The following is a 22,185-nucleotide window of genomic DNA, read 5'->3' on the forward strand; positions in this document are numbered from 1 at the left end:
ATATAATTCTTGGGGGTGTGTTTCCAACAACCGACTCTAATTTTACCTACTTTTAAATTCATGAATCTTCTGTCCACATGTTTTGTGATCATAGATTTTTATGTTTTTAAGAATTTTAAAAAAATTTTAAACATTGGGTCATTTCTATTTATTCAGCATGAATAATGTCCTACTCCTTTTTTTTTTTAAAATCAAGAACATCATATGAAGGGTTCCTAACTTAATATTGGATATTTAGGGTTTGCCAATATTTGATATTATAAGCAACGTTTTGATGAACATCTCTCTGTATTGATCTTTGTGAGCATAATGTTCATTGCACCATCTGTCCCCCAGAGAATGTGTTCATTAGCACAGTGAACAAGCACATCTTTCCACCTTAGTTTGATATGGATTCTGAGTACTGCAGCCATGTCTCTCACCTAAAAGATCTCAGTAAGCCCATGGGCTCCTTAACACATCAGGCTTCAATGGCAAGACTGGCAAAGCGAAAGTGTTATGTTACAGAAAATGGAGTGTGAAGTCCAGCCACTCTTTTTCATTGGTGCTAATAATGATACCAAGTAACTGAATGGACAGTTCACTGTAGGCCCTTGAGTAGTAGTTGTTTTATCTATCTATCTATCTATCTATCTATCTATCTATCTATCTATCTATCTATCTATCTATCTATCTATCATCTATCATCTATCTATCTATCTATTTTCCTTTTGCTCTAGCCAAACCTCAGAACAAATAGAGTGAGCTGATATTTTTACCCTGAGAAAAATGAGTGTGGGAGAGGTTTGTCTAAGTTTAAACAGTTACTCAGTCCCTTCAACTGTTATCAGACTTTGAGGATTTAGCTTGATTTTATTTTATTAACTGTCTAGTTTTTAAGGCTTGTTCCCTGAAGATATTACCTGTACCTGTAGTTTTTAAGGTGCTGTTCACTGTCTTCCACTTTGTACAACACTGGCTTAAGTAGACCTTTATAGTCTTTCCTTTATACTACATATGCCTCCCAAATCTTTGCATGATTAGAGACCTAACTCACAGAAAAATTCAGAAAGTGCATGTGAATGAAGGAATGACCAATGTGAGTCTGTCAAGCTTGGCTAAAAACTCCCTGTGTAGACAAGGGCAGAACAGGGAGGTGTGCTGTACACAGCCCACCACTGTCTGCACACGGGTAGAACTAAGTGTTCTTACCTAAATGGAAGAGAAAAATGTTCAAAATGACTGTTTATCCCAATTAAAAATAGTTACCTGCTGATTGGAGAAAATCTAGACCGTACAGAAAAATATAAATAAGAAAATAAAATTCACTTCAAATTTCAGCAATAGATGTTGTTTTAACCAGTCATTCTTTTTAAAGGCATTGATACACATAATTTGCGCAGCTGTAATCACATATACTTTTGTATCCTGGTTTTTAACTTTTTATTATGCCCATTAAAATGCTTTCAGAAAGACACTATTTGCCTCATATTTTTCCCATTGTAGGAAGGGTCTTAATTCATGATTGAATATTTGGGGTCTGTTGGTGTTTGGTATTATAAATAGTGTTGTGATGAACATCTTCCTATATAAATCTCCGTGAGCATGACTTTCAATGCACCATCTGTGCCCCAGAGCCCCTTGATTGGTGACACGCACCTCTACTAACTGACATTGGACACGTGAAACTGGAACTATGCAGCCAGAGCTTGTCAGGAAGACAAATAGGGTAGCAGTGGCCTGTCTCACTTTCATAAAGCAGACTGGAAACAACTATGATTTTGCAGGCCATTTGTTTGGTTAGAAGCTGTTTGCCGCATTGATTCCACTCATGATGTATTCTGAAAGAATGAAGGTGACCTTAGAGAGAGCCAGCCATTTGGAATCCAATTAATCAAGCTTCAGGGAAGTTTGGGCATCCAACAGCAACCCGAAATATCACGATCTGTCAGATTCTTGTTACTCAGAATTAGAGTCTAGGAAGGGATGTGGATTAGGTGTAGCCTGTGGGTAGTCTTCTGGAGACAACAGAAGAGCTCAATCATCAAAACTAAGCAGTATTTGTTATAGGAATTGAAGGGTTTTTATACAAAAAACAAAAACAAAAACAAAATTGTATTCTCAAATTTAGTGAGTTTTACTGAAGACTGCCATGTACAGGAAACCTTAGTTAAATCTGAGTGTCATCTCACCTGAGCTCTAGAATTTTAAGATAGTAGTTTTAGAATCAAGCTTGTGTCTTTGCTCCCTGGACATCTGAAATATATAATCTGCTATTCATAAAGTTCTTTAAATGGAGGGGTTCACTTATTTTGTCAGTATGTTGCAGAACCAACAAAAATTAAAATCTGTATTTAAAAAAAAAGACACGAATTGAATTTTCAGTTACTTAAGCTACAAGCATGAATGCTTAGCATTCATCTCTAACAGCCTAAGAGGAAAAAGCTTTTTACCTTTGATCTAGAATTTATTTAATCTTCTAGGACAGAGTTGGAGAGTCTAGGTCCAAATTCCATGTATTTAGTATGCTCCAGTTTTACTCTTTGTTTCATGATGATAATTTTATCACTAGCTCTTAACACCTTTTGTACTAAATTGCTATATTAATATTAATATCAGACTGTGAAAAATTCAGCTGGTAAGTGGTATGCAAATTAGCCTAATGCAAACTTTAATGGATTAGTGCACTCAAAAATTTCTTTGAGACAAAGGTAACTGGAATTGAAAAAAGACCAACTAATCAACATTAAATGGAAAGATTGCTACAAGTAAAATAATAAAATGCTGCAAAGCAAGTGTGACTATTTTAATCAAACAATATGAATGTAATTGCTGGTATAACCCTTGGATTATATGAGGGGCTGTAAACAGGAATTATTTTTGTTCCCAGTCTCAGTGATAAGAGTTGAATAGCATCTCCCCCCACAAAGTACGCTGAAGTCATTACCCCTGGGACCTGTAAATTTGACCTTATTTTAGAATAGGGTCTTTGAAGATGCAATAAAGTTAAGACAAGGTCATCAGAGTGGGTCTAATCCAATATGATTAATGTACTTATAAGGCAATGGAATTTGGGCCGCCATTCACAGAAGAAAGATGGCAAAGAGGCTGTGTGATGGTGGAGGCAGAAAATGGAGTGCCGCGTCTCCAAACAAAAGAATGTCTTCCACACGGTGGGGAATTTCAGGGAGTGGTAGAAGGAGGAAGGCAGCTTCCACTCACTCTGGGTGGATGTTGACTGGCTGAGGTTTTGAGATCAGTTATAAACTCAGGGTCAGCTGTTTGGTGGCTCATCTCTAAACCAGAGGTTTGCAAAATGTGACTGCCTGATGGCCATCAGCAGTACCACCTGTGATGCTGTTAGAAATACCAGTTCTCATGCCCCAATTCAGACTTGCTGATCAGAAACAAGAAGCAAGCCCACAGAATATGTGTTAACGCACCCTCTAGGTGGTTCTGAAGTACCCTGATATTTGAGAACTGCTGTTCTAACGATGCCTCTCTTTCCCCATTCAAAACGACACCCTGACTTTTCTAAGAAACAAGTGTCTACTTCATGTGGCTGAATAAAATGATTTGACTTACTTAAAAAATTATTCCTTCAAAATTCTCTGACAATTTTCTTTGCTTATTTGCAATTTTCAGATACTTTAGCTTAAAAGCTTTGTGATACATTTTAGCTGGAGCAAAGAGAATCTCTTTTATCCTGCCTCAAGAATGAAACTCCAGAAGTTTATTTTTAACTACTTTCAACAAGGTGATTTCCACTTGAGTCCAATCTTGCTTAAAGTGATGTTTACTGCTATGGAATATTCCTTGACCAAGATGAGGCTTAAGAATGGGATCCACTCTTGCCTGCTTTGTTCCCTTCACAGTAATGTTCAACATCAAACTTACTACACATTTTACATGCTCGTTTTGTTTTTGATATTTCTAAATCCATGTGAAGGTGAGTCGTATGTAGGGAGGAGTTTTGTCTACATAATGCTGATTCCCCCAGACCTTGACCAGTATTTGGTACAATGCAGTCACTCAAAAGTTATTTGCTAAATGAATATGTGGATGTTCTTAGTTTTCCAGAATGTGTTTTACAGGTTCTGTAGATTTCAATGTTTATTAATTCATCAAAATGAAAATCATGATTTTTGTTCTTATTTTAATTGTGAGGATGCTTCGTTTCATAGGATCCTCAGAAAATCAATTATTTTTAAGTAACCCGAACAAAAGAATTTGTTAGATGGATGTGGAAATATAACTCAGGGGTACACTCTAGGGTGACATAGATTGGAACATAATAGAGGAGGCTAAAACAGGAGAATTAGAGGCGATTTATGATATAAAACTAACACATAAGAATTTTGCAGTAACTTCTGGCCATGTGAACATGTCTTTTTTAGGGCTTATGTTTATATACAAATCTGAAAGTAACAGTGCTAGGCCAAGCACCTCCCAGGGTGCAGTATTTCCACCTTCCTGTCTGCACACCTCACGGCTCCCACTTCACAGATGTTCGCTGTTTTCTCGCGTGTTGAGGATCCAATTTTGATACAGTAGAGTTGGTTTCCACCCTTGAAGCACTTGGGGGGCAAGAGGCAGACACAACTGGAAGTGGAAGCTACGATGAGAGAGAGAGGGAGAGAGACAGTGTGACTTATCACAGGGTGTTATGGTTTGGAGATGAGGTGTCCCTGATAGCTCAGGTGAGACAAAATGGAGGAAAGTTCAGATGAAATGACTAGATTATGAGAGCTGTAGCTTAACTGTGGATCAATCATGTGACGGATAAATAATTTGAAAATACTGCTATACTGTAGGCAGGTACAGTGTGGTTGGAGGAAGTAGGTGGCTGAGGGCATGATTTGGGAGTTTATATTTTGTCCGTGGATCCTTATCTTCTCTCTGCTTCCTGGTTTCCCTGAGCTGGGCAGTTTTCTTCTGCTATACCTCTCTGCCATGATGTTCTGCCTCACTTAAACCCACAGCAAATGAATCAGTCGGCTGATCATGGACTGAACCTCTGAAATCATGAGTCCCCACTGTGGGGGTGGGGGGAGACTCCCTAGTGGCAATGACTGAGAAAGCTGAAACAATGGCAGTCATCCAAAAGACCCAACAGTGGTTAAATGGAGAGGCCTGAATGCAAGACAGCAGGGTGCACCCCTAAGCAGGATTCAGGAGTTGGGCTATCTCTGACCTCTGCCGGTTTCACTGCTCCTATCCAGTCAGGATTTAAGCTATCTCTAGCACCTCCCTCTCAATCGCCGCCCACATGGAGCTGCTAGTGTTTACCAAGCACTTCACATGCTTTATTTAATTGTCTAAAAACTATACTAGCTCCATTCTGCATGGTATAGATTTAGTCAGATTTCAAAGGTCATTCTCATTTTCTATTAGTCTTCCTTTTCCAGTATTAATATTTCTACCTTCTCCATTCCAAGTGGATGAAACTCATCTCAGTTAAAAACCAAACGAACAAAAAGTCCCCAAGTGTCCAAGGTGCCAAAGTGTTCCGGTGTTTGTCCTTTCCTTCACACCACTGCCTTATTTTGCCAGACTAAGGTGTTCTTTTCTATTCCCGCCCCCAAGTGTACATTTTCTATAAGTCTCACCTCCTCTATGAAGCAATTCACAAGCACTTAACCCCATCTTTTCCTCTACTAACTTTAAGAGTATACATTTTTTCAGTACCACATTTGACATTTTCTTGTTAGCTTTCATATGTCCTTTTTCCCAAGACAATTTTAAGTGCTTTGTTTTTAGAACTTCAGTGGTTGCTCATACACCTGTATGTCCTACTCAGCTATTAAACAGATGCTCAACTAATTCTGCTGGAACAATTGATCCTAAATTCTGGATTTGGGGTGCAGATATATGTATAGAAGAAGAATTATATTTTATGGGTCTTGGAAACTGATGTTAACACTTTAAGGGAGTCAGCCTGCGTATCAGCAATGCTGCCTTTAATGCCTATCTTCTATTAAGCAGAAGATAGTTATTACCTTTGTGTCTCATAGGAGAAAACAGGGAAAGGAAGTGAAGAATTACTTACATGCACCATATGTACAGCCATCTTGCCCTTGACAGGAAACATTTTGTGCAAAAATGCATTTCCTTTCTATGTTCTCTGCCAACCAACTAGAGAAGATTCTAGTTGTGGAAAGTCTCATCCATCATTGGAAGGAATAGCGTTTAGAGAAATTCAAGGTACTATTCCACCTCTGGTAAGGAAATTGGTTTTCTTAGCTTTTGGAAAGGCCATGGTCACCCTTCTTTTAGTATGATCATAGTTTAAATGCTCTTAATCTGCTATATATATTTTTTTCAGACTACCAACACCAAAGGGCCCTTCCCACCACTTCCACTAATCAATCCTTGCACAGTCAGTTTTCACATTCTCATGCTTAGGAAACCCTCCCAGGTCAGAAGATTTCTCTCTCCTACAGCTCTTATCACATGCTGCTGTGCATTAAAGTGATTCATGCAATTACTGTGCAATGTTACTCCTCCAACTACTGTGAGCAATTGGAGAGGTACAAAGGGTCCTTTATCTTCAGCCCACTCAACAGGCCTTGTTCAGTGACTTCCACATATTGGATGCTAAATGGATTTTTTTGCTGAATGAGTTTCCCTTTCCTGTTGGTTGTTGGTGGATATTTTTGAAATTTAGACGGAACATTTAATATTCATAAAAAATAAGCTCCCTGGGGAAGCATTTCTTTTAACTTTTGAAAAGTGAACTTTATGTTACTTTGAAGTTCTATTCTAAAGTGTTCCTTATTTCATTTTAGACAGAGAAGGAAAAGAGTAGCAAAGAGCACAATGTAATCAAGAACACCATTTAATCAAGGTGACATTCAATTCAACTCAAAATTACTAATATCCCAACTTGCTATGAGTAGGTGGAGTATAAAACACATTTCCAGCTTTCTCTTCCTTTGTAAATGCATTAGCTTGTACATTGATGCTATTCTATAGTGCTACTCCAACAGAATTCTTGGTGACACTAACTTTTGTTCACCAGTTTAAGAAGCCCGGTAGAGACAGACCATATCTTTAGGGAAAAATGCTTTTAGTTCTGATTATGTTTGGGATTAAAATATATTTTAAATTACTTAAATCTCTTATTAAGAAATGAACAAGTGTTGGGTTGATTGCCCCAGAATGTCCTGCTAGTTTGAGGAATACTGGTTAAGTATTCAAAATTTTTAGCAACCTTCCCCTCCTCCAATTTAGATTTCTGAAGTCTTTGGGCACTTAGATGCAGGTATAACAGAGGGGTTATAGTAAAGCAGATATTTTGACCAAAGTGTATGCTGTTAGTTAATTTTTGTTTGGACAGATTTGAAAAGAACAATTTGTAGAAAAATAGCCAGAAGAAAAAAAAGAAAAGAAATTATTTTTAATAAAAGAGTTTCATGAGGACTTTTATTCATAACAAACAAAGAAGAATGGACACTAACCCTAAACACACTCCCAAATATCTGACCCATCTACCATAGTATGAACAGGTAGATGGGTCAGGTATTTGGGAAATCCTCCCTGATATCCATATTCCTCTTATTTTATATATATAAGAGAGAGAGAGAGAGAGAGAGAGAGAGAGAGAGAGAGAGAGAGAGAGAGAGAGAGAGATTTTTTTTAAATATTTATTTTTCAGTTCTTGGCAGACACAACATCTTTGTTTGTATGTGGTGCTGAGGATCGAACCCGGGCCGCACACATGCCAGGCGAGCGCACTACCGCTTGAGCCACATCGCCAGCCCTCTGTATATATTTTTAATGATATTCTTACATTAAATTTTTTCAGAGAAAAAAAAACTTAGAGTTAGTACAAGAAGAATGCTGCATAATGCCTTCAGGATTTTTTCTACCCAAATGATTGTTTCTGAGAGAGCTGGCAGTTGGATAATTGGTGTTAACCAAGCACCCAAAATATGAATAATAGAGTTTTAAAATCTATGAGATGAATTAAAAGTGTTTACAGTTGGGCAGTGTACATATAGGGCTCTGTTTTTCTGTATTTTGTGTGAAATTGTTTGGTTCCGATATGGCATGAAGGTCAGCAGTCCCAGGTATTTACCTCCTGACCTGTGGCCACTAAATGGCCTGTTCATCTGTGCCACTTGTGTGTTCCCTCTCTCATGGGCCAACCTTTTTGCCTGTCAAAGAAGTTGAATCTTGATGAACAGCTTTACATGGATCAGGAAGAAATGGGTTTGGGTAATACCTCTTTTCTTTTTAGGACTGTGCTGATTGGGCCAGATAATGAAAGAGAGAGTAAGGGGAACCCTATGATTTCTGCATTTCTTCTTGTAAACTAAGGAGGTTTTAGCAAAAGTTAGATGTAACAATTCAGCAAGTTCCCATTGGATACTTTACCTACAGATTTGAGATACATTTTTGAAAATGTATTGCAAGGCAAATTTAGATGCCTATTTGAATTCAATTGATTCCTAATCTCTGACCATCTTTGTGTTTTATATGAAGCTTAGTTGGTGCTATTTCAGGGTCAGACCTCATCTTACATCAAATGTACTGCTGTGAAAATCCTACTTCCAAGAAATTCACAAATGTACTGCCAATAGCAACGTACTTATGGAAAATGGAGATTTAATGCCTCTTCTTAAGTATTAAATTGGCAGAGATAGGAGCATGATTTTGAGACTTGGTGAGGGTGTGGGAGGACAGTCTCTATTATGTGTTTCAGATTGGAATACAATATGGTAAAATCATCTCTGGAAAGCAAGCTGATGCATTAAATCAGTCAAAACTTTATTCCTAAAAATAATACATACTTAGAAATTCTATTTTCTGAGTTTTATCCTAAGGAAATACTCTTAAGTTATATATCTCTCTGTGTGATAGATTTATCCATCATAGCACTGTTGATGATAGAAAAATGCAGGGGGGAAATTCAAGAATCAAAACAAAAATTGGTTAAATAAATCACAGAATGCCCATTTTTGCAGAAATTGAAAATTATATGGAAGAATAACAGATGATGATGAGAAATTTGTTTTATGATCTACTAAGTGAACAACAGCAATTTATATATCACATAGAAAGTAATTATATTTTATTTTTTAAAATTTGCATTATGTGCAGGGTCACCCCTGGGGTATGCAAGGCCCCAGGGATAATTTTTACGAGGGCATCTGTCTATATAAATAATCAGTCACCCAAATTAGTGTGTCAGCACACATACCAGTAGTCCAATATTAAGTAATCGTGAGCAAGAAGACCCTACCAGTTAATAGGAGCCATCTTGGTTGCTCTCTGGGAGTGAGGATGTACCTCTGGGCTGGAAGTGGCACCATAGGCATGAGTCACACAGCTCTGGGGGGCATTTGGTTGATTTGCATGCATGGTGAGAAAGAGAGGCAGCAGAGGGTTGGAGAATTTCTACAGGAGAGAAACCAAGCCGGGGTCTCTGTGTACTACTGTTTGCTCAGGGTATCTACTTGAAAAACATTGCCATCCTTGGCTGATTCCAGGTACTGGAAGATGTATCTGGCAATTGTTATCTATGTGTGAAACCTAGTCCTTCCTGGACTACACTGTTGGCCCCTTGTATGTTTGAACTATCCAAAAAAAAAAAAAAATTAGACAATTCTGACCTGAAGCATGAAATCAGAGAAATGCTCTTCTCACTGGGATCTAAGGGTTTTACTGATTTCACTTGAATAGAAAAGAAATTGGAAAGATATACATCCACATTACAGTAATTATTTCTAGTCATGGATGGTTTTGTGCTGTTTAAATCATTAAAAAATTTTTTTTTTGTATTTGGAATTGAACCCAGGGCACTTTAACCACTGTGTTACATACCTAGTCCTTTTAGTTTTTATTTTGAGACAGGGTCTCTCTAAATTGCTGAGAGTCCTGCTTAGTTTATGAGACTGGCCTCACACTTGGATCCTCTTGTCTCAGACTCCTGAGTCACTGGAATTACAAGCATGTTTCCCCACCTCCCCTTCAACAGATAAATGGCTAAAGAAATCGTGGTATATATACACAATGGAATACTACTCCGTCTTAAAGAAGAATGAAATTTTGGAATCTGCCAGTAAATGGATGGAACTGGGGAATATTATGCTTAGTGAAATAAGCCAATCCCAAGGAACTAAAAGCTGAATATTTTCTCTGATATGTGGATGACAGTTCTCAATAAGTTGAGGGGGGGCTAGGTAAGAATAGAGGTACTTTGTATTATATGGAGGGGAGTGAAGGGAGGGGAGGGGGTATAAGGAGGAAGGATAGTAGAATGAATTGAACATTATTACCATATGTACGTATATGATTACACTACCAGCGCGATTTTGCATCATGTACAACCAGAAGAATGAGAAGTTATACTCCATTTATGTGTGACATGTAAAAATTCATCATACTGCCACACATTACTAATTAGGACAAATAACAATAAGTTCAAAATGTTTTTTTCCCAATAAAAAATGTATTTTTTTTAAATTAAGGAAAGGTTAGTTTTAATTTGATGAAGTGTAAATACTAAATACACCATATCTTCTGAGCTGCATCATCAGGGAGAGCATGTCTAGGGACAGTTGCGGCTATGGCTTACCTGAACATTTTTCCCAGTCGTAGCACGTATCATAGCCACAGGGTTCCTTCTTTGTGCTATTGGATGCAAGTTTTATCCTTTCAAGTCTCCATTTTAACTGTGGTCCCTCTTGGCAGGTACCAATGTGCAGGAAATGGAGTTTCTGATCATTTAAACATTTCTCCGCCAAAAACTTACAAGCAGATGAAGTCAAGTAATGGCTGGAATCCATATCAAACACACAGATATCTTCTGAGTAATGACTGTCCAAGGAAGGAAAGCAAGCATTTATATATGAAGATCAGAAAACATAGATGGCACTTAGTCGATTTAATACGTAAACTTACCACCCAGTTTTCTTCCCTCATTTTTTTTTTTCAATTTCCCCACTTTCAATCCCTCATTTCATCTTGCAAGCTGCCTGTTATTCATTTTTTTTTCTTGGTATTCCTCCAAATTGACTTCAAGCTAGTCTAAAAAATTCGGTAATAAAGATCTTCCATAATTCGACTCCAAACAACTTTCTTTTCTAAAATTATTTTCTCATTCTCCTAGACACCTCTTTATCACCTGATGGTTGCTTTGATTGCTTTCTTGACTGCTAAGATTAATTCTTCCTTTGCTGCCATCCAGCCCTGCTCAGTCGGCACTGTGTTATCTCTCTTCTCTACCTATGTATATCCAGCTTAGTTTCTGGTGACATTTTCAAGTTCACCCAGATCAACCCAGCCCATGACCTTGAGTAGCTTCTCTGAATTCTAAACTACTCATTAATTGAAACATCAACTTAGAACATGTAACATGGATTCTAGAACATTATATTGCTTTTCAAGCGTGTGCTGTACTGTGATTAAGAGGATGAACATTTAAATCGTTCCCCATATAACTTGTTTCACCTTCCTGTGTAGATGGATGGGGCCCGTTACCATCCAGAGGTAACAAGTGACTACAGTTTTTTTTTTCTTTTGTTGAGAAATCAAGGTCTCCTTGATTATTCCAAATTTGAGTTTCTTGTCCAATGTCAACCTTAGAGTCAACAATCAATGTGCCAATATGAAAGACTGTTCCCAGGAACGAGAACCCAAAACTGAGAGCAAAAAGCTGTGGCTCCTGTAACACCTTAAATCTCACATTAAAAAAAAAAAAAGATCTGAAGTATATAGGAGGAGGGTGGAGAGGAAAATCAGAGATAAAATAGCATTTCCAGGGCACAGCTTGTATTCTCAAGATTTGGTATCACACAGAAAAAGAAAGAAGCTTCCTCTGATTAAATAGACAATGTGAATGTCCTATGTATCTTCCAGAAGACCATCTACTGGTGAGGGGACTGTAGTGGCAAGAAGCCACATGGAGGAGGGTAGACAGAGTCACCTTTAGGCTGAATTATGTCATGGAGATAGATGGAAAAGCACCCTATTGGGGCTGGGGCTCAGACTCAGTGGCAGAGCACTTGCCTAGCATGTGTGAGACACTGGGTTTGATCCTTAGCACCACATAAAAATAAATAAAGGCCTGCTGTCCATCTACAAGTACAAAAAATAAATTTAAGAATTAAAAAAGTTGATGAATAATTTCAATCTTTTTAAAAATAAAAAAATAATGAAAAAAGAAAAGCACCCTGTTAGACTCTCCGAAAACAACATTTGCATCCTTACAAAAAAAGATCTGAAGTATATAATAGGAGGAGGAATATGAGAGCACAGAGGAACAGGAGAGCCCATTCAAAGTAAAGCGTGAAATATTCCCAACTGGACAGAGTCTTGGCTTTCTACCCAAGCGTCCATTCTTTCACCTCTTCAGCAATTGAACTCTAATTTCACTCAGAATGGTCATGTGTCCCACTAAAGAAAGACATTCCTTGCAGGTGCCTGTGGCTCTGGGAATAAGAAAAAGTTAATGAGATAGAAGCAAAGGGTAAGTCTTCTGGGAAAACTTAAAAAGAAAGAATGCCCTCTGATTGTGGTCTCCCTTCCTGTTCCAGCAGTTTTGGCTGTGAAATAATTTTAAGGATGGCAAAACTGAGAGCAGAAAAGAAATTCTGCCTTATGGAAAATGGGGGAACCACCAAGCTAGCTCTGGACCACCCATCTCTACATTTATTTTGTGACATAAAGAAACAGTATTTTATCTCCCGTGAATGCTACTTTGATTGCTTTTAAATTCAGCCCAAACTACCCCTTAAATGAACGAGCAATGTTGACACTCCAGTTTTGTTTAGTAAGGAAAAGGCAGTTAACCAACAAAGAGGAGACAGTCATGGAAGTCATGTGAGGACATGTCATTTTTCTTCTTTATGATTCCCAGCATGAAGAAGAAATAATCAGGAGGCAAAGTGTGTGTGTGTGTGTGTGTGTGTGTGTGTGTGTGTGTGTGTGTGTGGTCCATGATCACACCACTTCCTCTATTTACTTCAAGCTATTGTAGTTGCAAAACCCTTTTCCTGTTCTTAGTGGGGAAAGGAAGGCTTTTTAGCATAGGTGAGTTTGACATTTTAAAGTGGAGAAGAGTAATTTAAAACCAAAGTGAGATTGTTAAAAAAAAAAAAGCTATGCAAACTTAGGGAAATAGGCTGAGAAATAATTTTAAAATTTGCTGCCCAGTGGGGAAGGAGCAGTTCCACAGAGCACAGGGTCATCAGTTATGTGGAAATTAATATGCCTCATGTGTGTGCGTCAGGAGCTCAGCTTTTCCATCCAGCCGGAAAGACAGTTTTTTTCCAGTTTGCCAACACAGTCCACTTACCCACAGTCTTCTTCGGGAGACATACAAATGCATTCAGATCCTGACTGTTTTTGACCTGGCTGACAATGCCCTTTTAATTTTGTCAGAATATCTGAAACAAAAGAAAAGAGAGAAAAGAACAGTGCACAGAGTGGATTCCCGTTGATAAGCATGAATTTAGGAGAAAAAACCAGGGGCCAAGGGTTCTCATTTATCTCCTAGAGTTCAATCATTCATTTCAGCTTCTTCAAATAGGTTGTCATGAAATATTCCTGCTGAAATGTCCTTTCCAGCTCACCGACGCAGTCATTTCCCGTCCAGAAATGCTCTTAAGTTCAGAGAACTAAAGAAAATAAATTGATGGAATTTTTGTTCATTTGTTTTTCAAGTGCTCATTGAACATCTGTGATGTTCCCAGCACTTTGCTAGGTTCTGGGGATAGTGGGTTGGGCAAAACCTGACCTAGTCTGTGCCCACAGAGTTTTCAGTCTTGTGGGGCAGGCGGACGTTGATCAAACACAATAATACATATAGAATTGCAGCCATTATTAAGGCTATTAAAGAGAAAGCATATAATCAAGCAAATTGATGTAGTGGAAACAGGGAGGAAGACTGTTTGAAGCAGAAGGAACATCAGGTATGAAAGTGCTCCCCAGGGAGGCAGCATGTGATTTTCCTGGAACTGAAAGAAGGGCAGGTTGTTGTGGTTGAAGTGCGGAAAGGCTGAAGCATGAAATACGAAATGGCCTGAGAAGCAGGAATGTGGTCAGCTGTGCACGGTATAACAAGGGCCTTTTTCTCTTCATTTTCTAAGCAGTGGAAGGTCTTTGATGGGTTTTAAGCAATGGGTGGTGTGAAAAAAAGTCAAGTATGGGTTTTGAAAAAGAAATGGATCCTGGCTTCTGTGCAGAGAATAGATTTGGAGAGGCATGGGGATTCAAGAGAGGCATGTCAGAGGATCCGTGGGGCTGTTATGGTAATTTGAGTGAAGGGGATGGTAATTTGAGTGAAGGGGATGGTAATTTGGGTCAAGGTGCCCTGGGTGAAGTGAAGAGAAATGGATGCATTTGAGTTATCCACAGCACGTTAAAACCAATGATGTTACGTATTATGGTAAGTTGTGAGAGCTTTCAAGTATGATCCTTAGGTGTCTGATTTACATAAGAGACTAGGCATTGTCGTCTTATCTGAATGCAAAATTATTAGATGCTTAGTTTTAGGGAGAGAAAGGAGATGAATGAACAGTCCTCCTCTACATTTGTTGAATTTATGGGATCTTTTAGGGGAAACCAAGGGGAAAACCTTGGTTACCTTTGTTTATACTGAGGCCCACCCAGAGAACCTTTAGACTGGTTCTGTTGGGCCTGAAACTGACCTCCTGAGCATGTTGGATGAAACCAAGGAAGCCAGAATTAGACAGGCAGAGAGGCAAGGGTGATCCAGAGAATGGAGGCATTGAAATGTTAATTCCTTCAGAGCCCTTCTTCCACCCTCATAATCTGCCCCTGTTGCTAAGGTAACCTGTCCCAGGGATTGTCCCTCTTCTCAGGGAGTTGTTAATTACCATGCCTTCCTGACTGGATCACTGCTTCCAGGCCTCTTGGCCCACCTGTTTTCCACCTTTTGGGCATCCAGCTGAGCTTTCCTGGGCCTAGTCCTGTATGCACTTCTTGGGATACCAGAATACCCGCTATGGCCCTTCCTCTTCCTCCAGGGAGAAGTCTATGTTCCCATTTTAAAATAAACCCTGCTTTATATGCTTGCCTCGGTGTGCTTCTCTAATGTTATACTTCAACATGTGAGGGAGCAAAGTCATCACTGGTAACAGGAGGTATCACCACCTTCTTGGATCTGGATCGGATGAATCAGACACCCACAGGACTAGAATGGCCTTTGGGAACCAGTTAATTGTCCAGGGTGGAAAACTGGCAGTAAGAAGAAATTGCCATAGATTGCAGGACAGAACAGTGGGCTCAACCCAGTCTCTCCTCTTAGCCTATTAGGTGGAAGGTCTGAAAAAGGAAGGAGAGGGGTTTAGGCAAAAAAAAAAAAAAAAAAAAAAAAAAAATTGGAAAGATCCATAGGTTTTCCTCTTTAGAGCTATTTCCATTTCTTACTATTATCCTCTGTTAAGACCCTCATTCCCTCTGGTGAAGTCTGGCCCAGAACCTTTATAAACACAGAGGCCTGTAGCTCTGGAAAGCGGCAGCTACTAGGATTGATAATGACATGGGATTGATCTTCTTTGGTTTCTTATAGAGTTTTGTTTTTTTGCCCCTTTGTAAAGGCCAGAAAAAGGCCCCAAAGAGAACCAACTGTCGAGTGGCCCAGAGCACTGCTCTGACACTGCTGGTTTGAAATGGTCAGTGGCCACATGCTAGGGGCCTTTGGTCTTCCCCACAGCCTCACGTTGAAGCTGCTGCTGGCTCTAGGCTGCCCACCACCATGTGCAGCACAGGGGCAACTTGGAAATGAGCAATTCTTTCATCTTTGACATGCTGAGGGCAAGAGGATCTTCTGAGGTGCTGCTGGAGGTGTTGGGTTCTCAGAAGGAAGAAAAAGAAACTGCAGCATCTTGCTTCTTCATGGGTAAAACCCTTTTTCACACTGAAAGAATCAGGAATCTTTCCTGGCTCTGTGACAGCTTAAAAGTCTCTTTACCTCCTGAGTCCAGGTTGTCCTGCGGAGGTGGTCGATAAATCATTGCTTTGAACTATGAGAAACCCTACGAGGTGAAATGTGGCTTTGGGGAGCCTGGTGGTAAGAGGGTGCCCAGGGAACACCCATTTGCAAGATGATTCCTGTTGATAGGGGAAGTTCTGTGTTTGTCATGGAACTCACTAATTCAAAAAGCTTTGATTTCTAAATCCCATCCTGTCCCGAGGTAGAAGAGATGTTTGCTAAGCCCCAAACAACTTGTTTTTCCCATCTTCCTTCTGCTTTGCTGAAGTTTTTCACACTGAGTCCTTTTACTGTACCATCCCAGCAAAATGACTGCTTGGGCCCCATTTTGATGTTAGATCCAGTCTCCATCAAAACTGGACCATCCCACAGTGTCCCCCGCTTTTCACTAACAAATGAGTCTAATCTTATTTCTATAGTCCTAATTAATTTTCCTGGTCTAGCTCATCCCTGTGTCGGTTAAGCATCCAGCCGCTGCACTGGCCGTGGCGGACAATACAAGGTTATTGTCTTTTTCTTTCTCTGACTGCTTTCCTTAGTCTTTCTGTCAATATTATGTAAGATACGATATTCCCTTCCTTTATACAGATATAGAGCATGAGCAGATGCCCCCAGCCCCCACACCAGCTGACTATCTCACACTGAACTTGCATGGATGGAGGGCCATTCTCTTCTAAAATTTTGCATTATTTGATTTCGACACAAATGTTTCCTGAGAGTCAGCTTTGTTTGTTTTCAAATCTACTTATGCCAGATATCGTTGTATAAATTGATTCAATATATAAATTGGCAGAGGGGGAGAAACAGAGTTTTTAAAATAAAAACCAAGGTGAAGGTTTTGATCAAGTAAATAAAAGAGATTTTCAAAAGTCACTTTTGAATTAGTTGTGGATGAAACCACTGAAAGATTTAGGAGAAGGTATACAAAAATTCAAAACATTCTCTAACTATTTTGCTTTAAAAATGTTTTAAAATTTTCCTCTTCTTTTCAAAATAATGGTTCTCACCTCTAGTAGAACATTTGGATTAGCTAGGAGAGTTCTTATTAATTTTGCTTATTTTGCTTAGAATTTTTATTAATTGACACACAAAAATTGTCCACAGTTATGCAATCTCATGTGATGTTTGGATACATGTATACACTGGATAATGTCTAAATTGGAATGAATAAATCTATGTCATCAAATAGTTGTCATTTCTTTTTTGATGAAAACATTCAAAAACCATTCTGACTAGAGGATTAAAAGGAAAAAAAGAAGAAGAAAAGAAAGAAAACCCAAAAATGCTGATCCCATTTTAGCTCAATGACCATAGTCTGAAGAATGTGTCTGGAGCAGATTTTTAGAAGTTCACCATCTGGAGGTAAAAACCTTTGTTTTAGAGAAGTTGATACAAAAAAAATGTAGATGATTGTTACGGTTTAGATATCAGGTGTCCCCCAAAAGCTCATGTGTGAGATATTGCAATAAAGTTTACAGAAAAAATGATTGGGTTATGAGAGTCTTTCCCTAATCAGTGCGTTAATTTCTTGATAAGGATTAACTGGGTGGTGACCATAGGCATGTGGGATGTGGCTGGAGGAGGTGGGACATTGGGGGCATACCTTTGGGGTATTTATTTTGTCCATCATGAGGGGAGATTCTCAGTCTGCTTCCTGGTGCCATGTCCCCAGCTGTTTTTCTCTGCCACACTGTTCTGTTATGATGTTCTGCCTCATCTCAGACCCTGAGGAATGGAGTTGGCCATCTGTGGACCTCTGAAATCATGAATCCCCCCCAATAAACTTTCCTCCTCAAATTGTTTTGGTCAGGTCTTTTTAGTCATAGCAGTGAAAAAGCTGACTAAACCAATGATAAATGAAGTTCATTTTGTTCAAAGAGCATTAGGAAATTTCTGTTTTAGGTTAATAGTAACATGTGTACTTAATTAGTGTTTTTCTTACTTCTTTATGGCTCCCCACTTGAACAAAAATTTCAGTTAGCCTTCAATTTATGTTGTTTGATGAGAGATCTTCAACTTCTTCTAAATATTAAGGTTTTATATTGGAAGAAACTCGAACTCACCCTATAAAATTTGAAGACATCCACTCAACCAGTTACTTTTTATTTGCTGCCTGAAATCATCTACGTGGGGTAGACTATGACCTAGCCTTCCAGTGGAATCTTCTGCTTTCTGACTCCAAAACACAATGAAAAATAGTGCTGTTGTAGATATAATTTCAGGGATCTTGGCCTTATCAGAATCCTGAATCCTGAGCTGCTACTTACCTTTTTCACAGGTGAGTGAGTTTGAAATGGGTGGTGTCCAGGAATCTCCCTGGCATGTGTACCGTGATGGCCCAGCAAGCACAAAACCTTTGGGGCAGGTTAGCTCAATGGATTCCCCAATTTTATATGTTCTCTGGAATGGTGTAAGCGTCAGGCCTTCTTGGACAGCTGGCTTGAGACACTCTACCCCTGCAGGGAGAGATCAACATTTCAGATGTGGTTAGCGATGCAAATGATTGTTTGTGACTCAAAAGATGATGTGAATGAGATTTTTTAGCTGTTTCCTCTGAGACAATTCTCTGAAAAACTTCTGTGAGTCCTGGTATCTGAGATTGCTTTCTATCGAACTGAGTCCAGACATATCCAACTTTCATTAGTACATCACTGGGACCTTCTACTTTCAAAGAACAATTTCCTTTCCTTTTCTATCTTTTGGGGTTTTCCCCACAGTGAGTTACCATGTTTTGAGTGGCACAGAGGTAGAACATTATAATTGACACTAGTCTTAACTCTGATGCAACATATCCCATAATAATGCATAGGGTCCCCATTTGGGCATTTTTGAATATCAGTGTTTACTGTAGCATGTCTGTGCATAGGACCGACAAGCTCATTCACTGTCTCAGCAGAGGATGTCAGTGTGCTCCAAGAACTGTGCCCCAGAGAAAACTGCATCTCACATGGAATCCCATTTCTGATACACAAAGAGTCTAAGTATCATCTTCTTGGGACTCACCAATTTGTATCAATTTGTACACAAGGCAAGACAGATGTCTGCAGTTAGCTATGGTTTGCAGACTTCCTGTATTTCTTTTTAAGAACATGCTTCACAGTTTTGGGTGCATGAGGCTAATATGCAGGGGCAGAAGAACTGAAATATGAGACATTTTGAAATCTAATTTTAGCAAATGAGCTCCATTTACTGCTTCACTAAATCTTTTCACCATAGTTACTAAAAAATAGTAAAGTATACTGATCTGAAGGTGTGATTTTTCTCTATTTATATTGGGCACATTCAGAGTAGTCACACAAAATGTTTGCCAGTTCTCACGTTGGCATTCTATATCTCCTTGACTCCAGGTCCCATCTGGTAAGCATCTGAAGTACTGGTATCCAACAGCTCTGAATCCAGTAAGGCATGAAATCTCAACTTCTTCCCCAACTGAGTACAGTTTCTTTTCATTCTAGAATTAAAACAGAACCCTCCAAATTATTAATTCAACAAATTACGATATATAAACATCTCAGGTCAACCTGAATTCTGTCTATTCCATCGCCTACAAATAATTTATTCCATCACCTACATATAATTTAAAAATGTTATTCATCTTGTAGTAACCCATTTGTTATTATATACTTTTCTAATTAATAGATAATTAAAGTACAAATACTGTCATGTAGGGATAGGGCTTACTAAAATCTTTAACCAGTACCACCAAAAAAGGAAGAATAAGATTTTCAAGATGGCAATGGATCTTATACTTCTAAGTTTTGAATATTAACTTTCACTTACTTTATCATCCTCACTTCCCATAAAACCTATATGCTAGTGAGACACAATTACCTACCATTCTTCAAACATAATTCTCATCTGTGCCTCTCTTTCTTCAGTTGCCCCTCTCTCTCCACTAAACACCTTTTTTCCTGTCTCTCAAGAATCAACTAAAATAGAACGTCCTCTGTGAAAACTGCCTTGGTTTCCACAGCTTGTGGTATATCATCCTTTCAATGCTGGGGGCAACCGACAGAGCTCTGTTTTATAAGGTTTATCACATTTATAAGCCCCATGTTGACACTTGGTGGCAACTCTACAGATCTCTGTCTCCCAAATACTTACCCAGGCCTTAATAACTTTGAAACTATGCAACCACTATCCCTCCTGGGGGGACTTGTAATGCGACATCCTCTCCCTTTACTAAGAGGCGGGAGAGTGCCAGGAACTGCCTGGTCAGTTATTCTCTGAGAACTGCGGTTGGGGTTCTGAAGGGAGGTGAAGGCTCAGTTGTCGATGTTTACTATTACTTGGGCACATGATTTAACTTGTCCCCTGGAAGAGTCCTAGTTTCCTGGATATATAAAGCTGTCCTACTGTCGATTATTGCAGGTCTGTCTTTGTTTCCAAGCAAAACGGGATGATGAATAGGATTAATGATTTCAGTGTCTTATTCAAAGACTGCACACTATTTTTTTTCATAAATTTCTCCTAAAATAAATGATCTTCTTGAACATTTGTTGTTTCCATTTCTCTTACAAAGCTATTATCTACATGTGTATGTTGTAACCATTAAGCTTAAACCACACATCTGCTAGACTGACTAAACAAGAAAACTTTATCTAAAGTCACTGTCACTTGCCTATAGGAATAGGACTTGTCTTGATCACTGAACAGATGTCCCCATGCGTAATAACATGATTATTGTAACTTGGAGTTAGGTGTGTCTGTCTCTGAATCCATTCGAGGACCATTTTCCTGTTGTGACACGTGACTAAATCAGCCAGGGTCACTCAGGAGAACTAGGCTGGCATGAATTAATGACACAGAGACAGAGAAATACCTTTTTATCTGGGTTCTGTGACAGTCCCTCTGACCCAGTTCCCATGAAGGAGGCAAGGCAGGCAAGAAAGGGAGGGAGCATGCCTCCAACGTGGGTTTTATTAACGAGGAGAGCTAATCCATGGAACATTCTATCCAAACAAAACAAACAAACAAACAAAAAAACGGCAAAAGGTAGAATTACAACAAACAGGTGGGTGTAACTCAACCCCATCTGGTGATGCCCACTCCCAGAGCTGCACCTTTCTTATTGGAGCAGAGGTAAAGTTCACTTGCATTGCAGAGTGCAAACCTCTTTGCTGAGGACTTAAAGATGTGTGCATAGCTCCTGTTCAGGGTGGCCCCTGACATCTTCCTACTAGGAAATCCAAAAAGTGCTCATTAGGAAAAAGTAAGGTTGTGTTACTTTTGAGTAAAAACTGTTAGCAGATAGAGATCAAACCTTTATAATAAAACAAGGAGTGAATTTATTAATGAAAATAAAAACATACTGCTGTGGTTTGAGTGGTCCCCTTCTAAACTCATGTTGAATATTTAAGTGTCATTGTGACAGTATAAAGAGACAATTAGGTCATGAGGGCTGGTCACCCTTATGAATAGATTAATGCCATTATCCTGATGAAAAGATAAGTTCTGCTCCATCCTTCCTCTGTGACTCAGAATGCTCACTTGCCCTTCATCTGTGTTGTGACCTTATGATACAGCACTAAGCCCTCATTAGTGTTGGTGCCATAATTTTGAACTTGCCAACTTCCAGAATTGTGAGTTAAATAAGTATCTTTTCTTTATAAATTACTCAGTTCTTAGTATTCTGGTATATCAACAGAAAATTGACTAAGACACATAACGTTTAATTTTATAATGGAGTCATAAGAATCATAAATTACAGTTTAGAGACTCTGCATGTTTTTAAACTTAGGATGTCAACAGTTTTAACATTTTTTTTTCTGTGAAGCTATAATGGATTGAAAGTTATTTAGGTAGTTGGAGCTGATCAAATGTAATTTTGACAATACTGTTTTAGAGCAGGACCAGCAAACCTTTTCTATACAGAGCTGGATAGTCAGTTGCAAGCCATAACGTGTCTGTCACAAGTATTCACCTCTGCCATTATTGTGTGAAAGTAGTCATAGACAGTATATAAATAAGTAAATGTGACTGTGTTCTAATAGTACTTTATTTTTAAAAAGTATAGGCCAGATTGGTCATTAGAGCATAGTTTGCTGGCCCCTGTTCTAATGGATTAATTCTCAAGGTGAGACTTCCTGACCTAGCAGCATCAGTACTGTGTTTGATATGGAAACTTGGGCTTCACTCAAGACCTACTGAATGAGAAACTGTGGGAAAGGGGCAGTGACCTAACAAGCTCTTCAGTGCTTTGGTGAATTTGAGAACCTCTGTTCTAGAATAAACACTAGCTA

General features: G+C 38.9%; 1 protein-coding gene across 2 annotated transcripts in view; it reads right to left on the reverse strand.

Moving 5' to 3' along the window:
- Window positions 1-4,115: 4,115 nt before the first annotated feature.
- Window positions 4,116-22,185, reverse strand: part of C6 (complement C6) — a 77,197-nt gene continuing 59,127 nt past the window's right edge. For both annotated transcript variants that reach the window (XM_078017909.1, XM_078017913.1), the window contains exons 14-18: window positions 19,262-19,394; window positions 18,211-18,399; window positions 13,283-13,373; window positions 10,562-10,803; window positions 4,116-4,594 (exon numbers count right to left, since the gene is read on the reverse strand). In XM_078017909.1, coding sequence (XP_077874035.1) covers window positions 4,413-4,594; window positions 10,562-10,803; window positions 13,283-13,373; window positions 18,211-18,399; window positions 19,262-19,394 — 837 coding nt within the window. In that variant the 3' untranslated portion in view covers window positions 4,116-4,412. The remainder of the gene's footprint in view (window positions 4,595-10,561; window positions 10,804-13,282; window positions 13,374-18,210; window positions 18,400-19,261; window positions 19,395-22,185) is intronic.

This window comes from Ictidomys tridecemlineatus, chromosome 1, assembly GCF_052094955.1.
Source record: "Ictidomys tridecemlineatus isolate mIctTri1 chromosome 1, mIctTri1.hap1, whole genome shotgun sequence".
In the NCBI taxonomy this organism is placed as follows: domain Eukaryota; kingdom Metazoa; phylum Chordata; class Mammalia; order Rodentia; family Sciuridae; genus Ictidomys; species Ictidomys tridecemlineatus.